Consider the following 12,111-nt stretch of genomic DNA (forward strand, 5'->3'; position numbering starts at 1 on the left):
TCTTGAGCAATGATGACATCTATGCAGCCTGTTGCTCAGAGTACAAAGAGCGCAGTTAGACAAATTATATGGAAATTATAGATAACGACAGCTACTGAGAAACAATGATTAGTCTGACCTAGAGCCCGGCCGATATATCGGCTGGCCAATATTATCGGCCAATATGGGCACCTGGAGACATATCGGCTATATTGGTCGTATATTTGTTACTGGACCTGCATTGATATGTAAATGAGCTGTGAATAGACGTGTGAATGATCCACATTTATGCATATAATTAATTACCGCGGTGCGCACGTTTTTACGGCTAAAGGCTAATAGCAATAGTTTACTAGTTAGGAGTTATGGGTCGGTCGCGATCGAAGCGGCTCTTAGATCCGGCTCTTTGAAGCGAACAACAGGAGCATGTTTCTTATTGGGAGCCGTGTTTTCTCTTTTTCTCACTTTTTCTCTTCATGCCGCATGTAGACCCGTAGTTTGACAGCAGCAGCGGCTGAAAACAAAACTTTCAGAAATCTGCGTGTGCATAGGATAAAAAAGTGCAGTTCAGCATAAAATGAATAAACCAGGACTAATCTTGGGCTCGAGTGCAGGAGAAAGATTGAAAACCGAGTCCCGACACTCAGTCCTGGTTCAGTTCTGGTTTAGTCCTGCTTGCAACAAAACAATCTCAAGAGTCGCTTGGGAGCCGAAAGAGCCAGCTGCTTTAGTGAGCCGAGCCGGTTCTCCAAAAAAAACAAAAAAAAAAACTGGAATACCCATCACTAGCAGTGACAGTAACAGTAGCTAGAATGTGATGCAAAAATGCCATTAGGCCAATCTACTGTCTGTAAATATGATGTAAAGAGTCAAAATAACAATAAATGTTGCCTAAATAAACCCAATTTAGAATCCACTAGAGCCAAACCTAAGTTTTTTAATCAATTCAAGATTTACAGTGAATTTTTACATCACTAAATATATCGGCGATTATATCGGCTATCGGCAGTGCCAACTCTCATTATATCGGTTTAATATCGGCCACAACAAAATCCATATCGGTCGGGCTCTAGTCTGACCCTTTGAATATTGTGTCATTCAATCTCTCCGTTTACCTTCACTAAAAGAGGAGGTTATAAATCATTTGAGAGTGTTGATTTATTGAACTATGAGACAGAAATATCTGATCTGATATTTTGAGACAATGTGAGAGCAGGCCAATAATAATAACTATTAGGGCTGAGCAATTACTCAAATTTGAATCAAGATTGAGATTCAGCCATTTTTAACAATCAATGATCAGATTGAAGATTTTAATTGAGAGGTTCACTCACCAATCAAAAGCATGTGGTTTGAAGCAGGATTTTTTTTGGCAATAACCAAAAGTGTATTTATGAGTTACTACCTTACTAATAACCTGAGCACACCGTCAACATTTTTCTCCAGCTTATTGTAAAAATGTATCCCATCCTTTTCACAGCTTGGCAAATGCCGCTTGAGTGCTTCTCTGAAAAACCTGTGGCCTTTGAGATCAATGTCAAAGAAAAGCATGAAAATCAACACTAGCCCGAGTAAACTTCAACAGGGCGAAGGCGAGAGTAAGCAACATGTGGAACAACAGTGCACACGGTGATCTTGGGGGGCTGCTGGAGGTAGAATAATAAATAGCCTTGAGTCTGCGGGTAACTAAGAGACTTCATTGTGCATGGACAAGCTACTCTAAGATCAGCAAGCAAAGACAAATATAGTGCACAAAGGATTTTCTGTGTCTTTTCTACACTCTTACAATCCTTTTAGTCTGTCAATGAGTGACATCAGCAGCACACAGTCAGATACAGAGCATGTGATTTAAGGCGGAGTGTCAGGATACATGGCCAATTTACAAACTGGAAGAAGAGGCTGTTTTTCCACTTTGCTGACAACCGGCGGGAGCGCTAAGGCAAAACACATCTAATCGAAATGCATTACACTTAATGGCAATGGAGGCCAGTGTGCAGGTCTGCTGACTATCGCCCTGTCCGATAAATGTCTCCTTTCAGCTGACAGGCGGGGTGGGAGAGCCAGGGACGAGGGTTGGGGGGGGCAGGAGGACTGGTCCAGCCCGAAGGCATGGACAGAAGTGGAAAAGGGGTGTGTGCTGTTCCCACTTCTGTCCACTGTAGTCACAACAAACAGAGGACAGAGCGCAGGGCCAATGGAGACACCAGTCCACTGAGCACAGGAAGTGGAACTGTATCATCAGGAAGCATCTGGTGTCGTCCATGTGGGCTCTGAGGGGGTCCAGGTTACGGCAGTCTGTCACATTCAGGTGGCCAAAATCCTTCCAGCACAAAGGGTTAAAACACACCCATGTTACTAAGACAAATGAACTACCAAAAAAGGCAGCAGGAGAAACTATGAACTAATAATTTGGGTTTTCAATAGTATAAACAATCTAACACTAATCAGTACTAAAACTTGTATTGGAAAAAGATATTCATATGAGTATCGATACTAAAAAAGTCACATTCACAGGACAAAAATGGCCCTTTCCTGAACGATACTGAACACCCATGGAACACTATGGAACCAACCTGGATGACTGAGGGATTATAAAGATATAAGGCCATGTGGTAATATAAAAGAAAATCCCCAATTTTTTGTTGAAGATTATATCGTATTGTCTTAATAAAGAGTGTTAAATTAGTGTGGTATTGGAATCCGTATTGACTTCAGTCTATTCCGCCACTGAGTTTGAAATGCGGGTATTGTGACAACATTAAAAGTAACAACAAAAGACATTCAGTGCCTGGTTCATTATGATTTAATTTCCCTCATCAGAATGTGGTTAAAATAGATATGTAAACAATGTGATGTGATGTGCTGTTATTGCCAAACTTTTCACCCGCTAATCCATTAATAGGTGTTAACAGCAAACATAAACAACTTGATAAGATCTTAGAAAAATGTTTACCACAAGCAGATACTTATATAAACTAACAGCTGTCTTCCCAGATGTGTGCAAAATATGGATAACTAATTATAATGCTATACTGTAGAAAGTAAGTAACTTTGACATTTATAGACAAAAGCATTCATCAAAACATAAGTCTTGCACAAATCCATAAAGAAAGTAATCTGCAGACCTGCTGGTAGTTCTTGACAGTGATGTGCGGTCGTCAGTTATTTTGCTTGTTTTGCTAGCAGGTTACTGTGATAAACCTGTCTAATTGAGCCACAAATAGCATGATGGTGCAGGTTTCTTATCTCCAAAGATGTGCTTCAGAGAGCATGAATGTCAGGGTGATTACTGAGGGCTAATGGGGAGATAGAGCGTGTCCTGTGTTACACTTCTGTGCTGGAAGTTAACAGGTCAATGTCTGTCTACATGCTGCTGCTGCTGCTGCTGCACGCTGCACTCCAGCACATGTGGAGCTGGACAGGAACTCCCTGAAATACACTCAGGCTCTTAATAGATATTCTTTTTCCAACAGTGAACTAAAGAGAGAGCCTCCAATGGGAATAACAAGATGTGATTAACACAGACATACGCAGACAGACGGAGAGTAATCTACACCACAAGCCACTGGAGACTTGTGACAGGGCGAAAAGTCAGGGACAAGTAGGAAAACAAATACTGTAGTGTTTCATAATAGCAAAGGGCAGAGAAAGTGGAAACTGATATGAGATCGATGTGCTACATTACCACACAGGAGTTGGACAGATACAGTGTCGAGTCTGAAAAGGCTACAGGGATGTTCTACACCACAGTTAATACACTTGCTGACATAGTGTGAAGATGAGCCCTTTAGGTACAAGATAATATCGGATTGTACTATGGCACACAACAACAAAACAAAGCAGGTTCCAGATTGCAATCTTAAATTTTATGCTATTATGCGCATATGCTAAGTGTTCTGTGATGGAAAATGTTATTCCAGATCTGATGCTTTTAAAAGGGACCCCTATCTCTTATTCTGACCAATTTGTACTGACATTAAATTGCAGATTATATTATAAATAGATAGATAGTTTATAGGTAGAGTACTGAAAAATGCATTATGTTATAAATGTTGTTACCATGACAGATATGCAAAATTTGAATAGTGAGAATATGGTTTATAATTTTTAAAATGCTGCAAAAAGACCTAATTTAAAATAAAAAGAACAGCAATTCAAGTTACACATTTACCGCACTGCTTGGACCATCAACAATCTGTGACATAATAACTGACCCATATACCAGTTTTACCACAGCAGATATTTCCTAACACCCAGGTGTGAAATAAGGACAACCCTAACACAACCTCTATGTGTTATACTTACTCAAAGGTGAAGAAAAGTCCACATGTGGCTAGAATAAGCACAAGGGTGAGGTAGAAAACCCCAGTCTGTTTGGCCATCATAATCCTTCCATCGCAGTAGAACTTGTTCCGTCCTGGAAACGACTCCCATTTCCTCCTCTTTGGGGTCTTCTTCTTGTAGGGGGTCTCCATCGGGGTCGAGCTGCGAGTGCTGATCTGGCTGTACTCGCACTCTCTCATGGACTCAGACACCCCGAGATGCATCAAGTGCCGATGACTGTCTCCACAGCTGAAGAAATCCTCTGTCTCTGTAAGAACAATAAACCGGTTCAGACCAGGAGACTGGCTAAAGTTTACAAGTTTGCAGAGGCACGAGTGGAGGCGGAAAGTTTCAGTGAAAGTTTAAAAACACATCCTGGGTGTTATGAGGAATAATCTATGAATACTCTGAATCTGATCGATTCTATGAATAGACAGACAGCTGACAAAAAGAGATAAGCAGGGTATAAAGCAAATTCATTGGGAGCAATGTTGCAAAATAACTTCACCTCAGCCATATCGTAGCTTCTTTGTTAGCTTCTACTTGGCTAGCCCTATGTAGCATCTAATGTGCCGCTAAGGCTAACCAACTTTACAATTGACTATCATCTTAGATTATTGTTTCACTTTGTCAATCTAGTTTAAAGACACAGTTTTGTGAACGTGTATAATTGCATGTGCTCCTGTGGTGCATGTGGAGCCCGTAGCATGTGGGTAAAGCTGCACATCTCCTGGGTCTTAGCCTGAGGAGCCGCTCGTGCGCCTTACCACAGCCAAGGAACGCTGCTCTGGTCGCGGGGTGGTGTCACGTAGCTTCTCCTTCTCGTTATCCAGGTTTATTCCGAGCCGAAGACAAAGCGAACAACACCATTTTCCAAAATGTCATGTATTAAATGTGCCCAAGAGCCTGTTGCCAGGTAAACTTCACTCAAAAAACGAGAAGAAAATCCAACGAAATCCCTCGATGATTTCTCAGTCAAACGAGCTTCAAAATCAGCAGCATCCTGTCGCTCCAAACACACAGTGATTCTTCGGCACAAGCACGCAATCCTTTACAGACATATGTGCAAGCACTGCACAGCAACAAGCAACGACAAACATGTAAGATGTTCACTAATGGCCGCGCGATGTGGAAATATTCGCAGCATTCCTGGAGAAGCGTGAGAGCAGCAGGCAGGCCAGCCGACAGCCTCCGCACCGTGTCCCCGTCCTCCTCCTCAGCGCTGCCACCCTCACAAACAAACAGCACCCACTCACACGGAGGGAGAGCGCTCCTCCTCCCGCTGCCGAGGCGGACCAGGCAGGACGTTTCCCAAGCCGGGGGCTGGGGACCACCAGGAGACCGCTGGGGGGGGGGGGGTCTCCTGGGGGACAACTCCTGCTGTCCAAGCAGGAGCAGGGCCAAACAGGGCTCTCACTAAAATGTGTCCGAATTTTTTTCTACACATTATTTAATTATGACAATCTTAGATAATATCACTTTTTTGAGACTGAAACACACTGGCCAATTGGAATGTTCAAACTTATCCTATTTTTGTGTTTTAAAATCCAAGTCAAATCAGAAAAAAATCTGGCTGATGGTTTTATATCATGAATCCAGGCCATGCCCTCTATTTGGTAAGGAAATAGATGCATTGGTGTGAAAGAAGGCATGTGTCAAAAAATCTCACAGCATAGAATTCTGTGACAATAATGTGAACAATTGTTTGTATATCAAGTGTTTTTTTTTTTCACTCTTTAAATAATTGTTTAATAGCTCGTGGTTACTCAGTCAATGTCAACAGTGTTATTCAGAAATGAATACACTATATAGGCCCAAAACATCTAAACTTGGTCTGTCTTGTGTGAACTTGGTTTTATTTATAGGAAGTCAACCATAAGAAAAAAGAAGTTCAACTGGAAGTGCCTTCCGAAAACTGTCTGAGATGAAAGATTGTTGACATTATCAACAATGCTTGATTCGGTCCATGTACATCTTTTGTTTCCTCTAAAAACACACATATAAAATGAAAATGCAGCATAATGTCATTTCCTGTTCTGCTTGCTTAATTTGCTGAATTTTCCTGTTCATTGCAAGATATGCTTGTTCTTTTGCTGTCCTACACATGCACGCCACCACAAACACCCTATTGCACACTTTCTTTCAAACCACACGCCTGACTCATGTAGTCTCTAAAGGTTTCAATTGTCCAAACTTGGTGAAAGCATTCCTTTTTGTGAGACAACATTTTTCAAGTGAAGGAAAATGTATTCTGTCTTACACTAAAACCCACACATTTCAAACAAAGTTGTGATAGACAGCATAATATTTAAAATGTCATGTCAGGGAAGTGAATAATTTTACATCTTGTGGCATAATTGAGAAGTCATGTTGATTGGCATCTACTGCTGAGGGTGTTATGTCTACAATAACCTTTTGCCAAAATGTGTTGGAAAGCTGAGAGCTAAGATCTCCTGCCTCCTCGTGCTAGGACTGGTCTAGATTTCAAGATTTGATATATGACATGGTATGGGACTCAGACTTGACCTGTCTATGATCATGGGATTTACACTCTGAATCCAACTGACCCCTGTTAAAAGGTACACTATGTTTTCTGGTGGGGGGTTGGCCACCTCCATGTTATTGCTTTGTCTGGAATATTGCACAGTATGACAACTTATCAATATTGAATTCATTCAATTTCAGGTGTTTGTATGCAAAAGTAACAAATAAATTAGAAAAACTTACAGTAAGAAAGCATTTCTCATATGTGTTGCCTCTCCATAGATCTGACCCACTGCAGCCACGCCTGATGGTGTCCCTTCATCGTGGAGGTAAAAATGGAGATAAAAAAGTAACATTCCATGTAAAGCAACAACATCTGAAAACAAGCAGGTGTTGGACCCTATACCAGAAAAGTTACATAGTCTACCTTTAACTTTAATCGGATTAACTCAGATGGGATCATTCTGTGGGCCTTTTGGAAGTTCCGCTTTTATCACTGACTTTGGTTGAATCCCTGGGGCTTAGATTGGCTTTGACCAAAGTGAGAGACAGTGTGGGTAAAGTAGCAGAGCTAACAACAGTACAGCCAGTGGAGCCACATCCTGTCAGAGCTGTATGACTCAGCTTCAGAAGCACTGAGCATGTGGGAGGGTGTCTCTGCCTACACCCAACACATCCCACAGCACCAATAAGGCCTGCAGCCCACTTCCCATTCAAATCTAGTGAAGAAAAGCAGGTGCAGGGATACCATGACATAGCTAAAAGTACTCAAATCACATCTCCACAGAGACACACTTTAGCCAAAGATCAATCAATACTGTCAGAGCACCTCTCAGGAATGTTGTAATTGGTTTAAAGGTGTCAGTGTAGCTTTAATAAGATGGAGATGAGTGATTATAGTGATCTGCAGCTGAGCAACAGACCTAACGACCACTGTGTGGAAGCCATGCCTTTGATGAGACTGTTTCTTGGCCAGGTTTCAACACCTGGAATGCTGTTATTGAAGATTTTAAAAATAGACTCTGGTATGTTAATATAATAGTTGAGTAAAAGTATCTAGTTTCAATTAAATCAGTATGAAAGATGATTTATTTTGTGTAACAGCAACATGTAAATAGAAAGAAATGAAGAAAAAACAAAACAAGTTGTTTACTTCAGAACGTCATTCCTCTCCAGACCAAAACAATTCCGTTGTGGTTGTGATCCCATTATCAGGAGACAAATCAAAAGCAGCAGCCCTCATGCAGCTGATGTTTGTTTTATTGGCCTAAGATTGTCGGGACATAAAGCGACATAGGTGTGTATCCGCATGTTCATTGTACATTTATTTGTGACATGTGCAACACAGAGTATAAATGTGTACTGATAAAAGAGACAGTCATATGAAAAAGGCAAAGTTTACAATGAGCTCCTGGGCTTTCCTCTGGTGTCTTGGAGCCAGTTCAGAATGATTCCATTGACATGAATGGAGATATGAATGGATAGTTTCTCTGTGTGACCTCATAGCTCTCCTCTCACCCCGGCACTTTCATGTGGAATTACCAAAGCGATTGTTTTCTCAGCTATAATACAATGCATACAGGATTTGTACATTAAACATCAGTTACATCTTTTCAAATATTTGACCCCATTAACAAAATATGTATAATAACAATAACAAATTTACCAACAATAAAAGCATTTCTTTCTAATAATTCAGAAAGCCTCATCTCTCACTATGCTTGAAACACGTGTCCATATACAACCGTTTATATACACAGTGATGAAAAAATACAGACATAACACAAGTGTAAAAACACAACCCTCATCCGTGAATTGAACTGGTGAAAGGCTATGGTTGATAAATTAGACGGTTCTTCTCTGTTAATTGGCTGGTGCAATGCTGCCTCCCCATGGCCCAAAGCGCACATTGCATGAGTCTGTTTTAGACTTTCTCTCGTCCTATTGCACAATTGATCTTCCAATGAAGAAAACATACATTTCATAGAGTCAGTGTTTCAGATTCACCATTTCTGTTGGCAATAAGATCAAACTACTGTACAGTGTCACATTTTAAATAAATACTCTTCATAACAAAAGGTCGATGAGTAGATTGGCATTTATAAAACTGAAAAATTATCATTGTCTCCAAATAAAACTCATTCAGCACCAATATCTGGTGGCAGCTTTGGCTGAAAACGTAAACAATAAACAGAAAAGTCAAACAAAACGCTGAACACTGCAATCCAACACCAGCAGGTAAATATTTGTATTAAAATGAGCTTTCAAAGTTAAAACCTGTTTACTAACAGGGCCAAGAAGCTTTACACGAATAGACATATTCTGTTAAGCTGGATATTTCATATAAAACAAATTCTTCTTTCATTTTGATAAATAAAAATATAAAATCACAGGGATATGTTGTCCACTTTACTGTCCTCTGTGCGAGTCCTGCCTGTCCTCCTGTCATAACTTCCCTAAGTGAAAGAGGATTTGGCAGATCGTGGCCACCACAGCCGTGTTGAGCACCGATGAAATGGAGAGGTCTAATAATCTGCTTTCATACAGTACAAACTCAGGTTTGTTCTCCTCCACTTTGGCCATGGCCAGGAGGCCTTTAGCTGCTCTGCACAACATGTTGTTGCTGGGTGGGTCCATTGGAGGGTGTCCCATGTGAAGCAGGCTGTGAGGGTTCTGTTGGTACTGTGCCATGCTAACACCATCCTCCAAAAAGCCCACCAGATTCCCCACACAGCTCTTCTGCATGGCAATAGCACGAGCCGCCGTGGGTTCCCCCTGTGCCAGGTGTGACAAGATGGCCACGGCCATCTCTCTGTACACCTGGGTCCTCCTCTGCCCCACGTACCTGACCAGGACACTGAAGAGCTTCTCCTGTCTGCTGAATGGAGGAGTGGCTAACAGCAGATCCACATTAGTGTCCTGGATACTTAGTTTACACAGACACTCCAGCACAAGCCTTTGAGGCGTAAGTGCTGAGTGTGAGCCCGCTGAGGGAAAGGGGTCCTGGGACTCCGCAGAGGGGCACACCATCCAGTGCAGCAGCCCGTCAAGGATGGGGAGGCAGATGGTATCTGTGTAGTTGGAGAGGTCTAGCTGGCCGGAGATGTTGGCTAGTGTCACCAGGGCATCCTCCCTGAGCACACATAGACACTCCCACCACCACTCATCTTTATTGCTGGACACGCCTTGTTCCTGCTGTTCATCCCTCTGAAAGCTTGGGGGCGCTCTGCTTCTCTCTGGGTGCTGGTGGTGCAGTAGCAGGAGCCTGCCCAGGAGGAGAACCAGAGCAGGGTGGCGGGACATTTCGGAGTCGTTGCCTGGTATGAAAGACAAACTGCGGACAATATTTGACACACAGAGACAGCGTTTGGATAGGGACTCCTGCCAGGCCAGTGTGGTGCACAGAGGCGCTTCATCCAGGCACCGGGGCTCATCCTCCAGGAGGGTGATGTGGTCCTTCTCTCCATTTGAATGCACTCTGAAGGGGTAGGATGGCAGGAAGCGTGCTGGGTGGGCAGATGAAAGGGCATCCACCCGGGCACACAGTACGTCATCTATAGTAGCTGTAATATGTTTGCGTGGCTCCTCTCCTTCACCTGCGCTGCCCTCCTCTTTCCTCTCCTCCCTCCATTCTTTACCGTTTTGGATGGGGGGCTCAGTTCGCGGCTCTAAGTGTGTCTGGATATGAGCGGTGGTGTCTCCTCCTCCGGCCTGCCAGTGGAGCAGACCAGTAGTGAACTCGGAGATGTAGCCCAAGCGCTCCATCAGGTCCTCTATCAAGTCCTCTTTCTGATCGATCTTGATGGGGAATTTGTCATGTTTGCTGGCCTGTTTTGGCCTTGGTTCGGGCTCAGAGGCTGGCTGCTCCTGTGGCTCAATCTTAATCTCTGGTTTTGGTTCAATCTTTTCATCACCTTGATCTTTTTCTTTTACTTCTTTTTTATCATTCACTACCACTACCTCCTTGTTGACTTCAGGTGGCACTATCTCCTCTTTAGTAATGGGTTCCTTTGTGCTGTCCTCTACTGGGGTTTGCTGTACCGTTGATTCAGGCAGAGTTGTAGAATCAAGCTCAGGAGTGGAGCTGGTAACGTGGTCTTCTGTGTCTTCTGTTTTTTCATCACAAAGAACCTCTGGATCGCTTTTGTGAACTTTAGTCCCAATTTCAAATTCTTCCAAGATACCAAATATTTCGATTAAACAGCGACGGAAATGCTCCACAATCAGCTCAAGGAAACCAGGCAACTGGAAAATGGAGAGTATGGAATTAGCATGGAAATCTAAAATACATGATAAACAAATACATAATTGCAAAGGGCATCTTACCTGAGAGAGGTTAAAGGAGCCCACTGTGCTGTCATCATAGAGCAGTATGTTGATTGTGTCCAGCGCCCATGTGCTCTCAGCCAACAGCCCAGACTTTAGAGACATCATCACACGCCAAGCCTCAGGAGTTCCTGGAATAATTTGAAAAATTTGATAATAGAACTACTCCAGAACGCTTAACCAGTAAAACGTATTAGTGTTTTATTTGCCCATTTCAATCCTGAGCGCTGAGCAGTAAAAATGTGTGATTAAGTGCTCACCAGTGTCCTTAGATGTGAACTTGCGCCGCGTTTTGAGAGTCGGCATTGTGGCCTCTACAGATCCTGGTGGGTAGTTCAGGTCTCTCCTCAGGCTGGGTGGAAACTGAAGCATCCCGGTGCCTTGTGAACCCACCATGCCCATCCCAGGTTTGGGCATCTTCATGGGGGACATAAAGGGGACTTTGCTGGGGGACATCCTGGAGTCCATGGAGCGCTGGTATGCTCCTGGGCTGGGGGCTCTGGACAAGTGGTTGACCATGGATGAAGAACCAGAGTAGGACGAGGGGGGGTTGGCGTGCAGACAGAGGGGTCATGGATGAGGAGGACATATAAGAGGACTGCCTGTGCCACTGCTCCTGCCCTGGCCTGCCCTCCATGTCCTCTCTGCCCATTGAGCCGTAAGGGGGCATTTGGGAGGGAGGTCGGTTATGGTACGGGTAGCCTAGTTCTGTCCTGGATGACCACATGTTAGGCCCGTCGCCGTGATTTGGAGTGGACCCCCCTCCCATCATACTGTGCTGGCCCTGTGATGGTCCCATGCGGTCCCGGGGGTATGGGTGAGAACTGCCCTTGCATCAGTCTGTGCTCTGGCCCTGAATAGCCCCCTCCGTAGTGGTTGTACATATCTGGCTGCTGGTTCTGATACTGCATGCCGTACATATCACTTTCGTGCCTCTTCGCGGGAGGGCCATACATGCCATCCATGGGGCGTTTGTAGGCCTGTGTATCAAAACATACA

At 43.4% G+C, this 12,111-nt stretch overlaps 2 protein-coding genes across 2 annotated transcripts in view; both read right to left on the bottom strand.

Annotated features, from left to right (window-relative positions):
- The window catches only part of zdhhc14 (zinc finger DHHC-type palmitoyltransferase 14), a 28,153-nt gene extending 22,598 nt beyond the window's left edge, over window positions 1-5,555 (bottom strand). Inside the window, exons 1-2 of the mRNA XM_020919682.2 lie at window positions 5,070-5,555; window positions 4,285-4,570 (exon numbers count right to left, since the gene is read on the bottom strand). Coding sequence (XP_020775341.1) covers window positions 4,285-4,526 — 242 coding nt within the window. The 5' untranslated portion in view covers window positions 4,527-4,570; window positions 5,070-5,555. The remainder of the gene's footprint in view (window positions 1-4,284; window positions 4,571-5,069) is intronic.
- A 2,385-nt stretch (window positions 5,556-7,940) lies between these two features.
- The window catches only part of arid1b (AT rich interactive domain 1B (SWI1-like)), a 162,882-nt gene continuing 158,711 nt past the window's right edge, over window positions 7,941-12,111 (bottom strand). The window contains 5 exon segments of the mRNA XM_055161103.1: window positions 7,941-11,031; window positions 11,113-11,243; window positions 11,373-11,656; window positions 11,658-11,933; window positions 11,935-12,092. Coding sequence (XP_055017078.1) covers window positions 9,232-11,031; window positions 11,113-11,243; window positions 11,373-11,656; window positions 11,658-11,933; window positions 11,935-12,092 — 2,649 coding nt within the window. The 3' untranslated portion in view covers window positions 7,941-9,231.

This window comes from Boleophthalmus pectinirostris, unplaced genomic scaffold (assembly GCF_026225935.1).
Source record: "Boleophthalmus pectinirostris isolate CB_2022bp ecotype Guang Dong unplaced genomic scaffold, ASM2622593v1 HiC_scaffold_10, whole genome shotgun sequence".
NCBI lineage: Eukaryota > Metazoa > Chordata > Actinopteri > Gobiiformes > Gobiidae > Boleophthalmus > Boleophthalmus pectinirostris.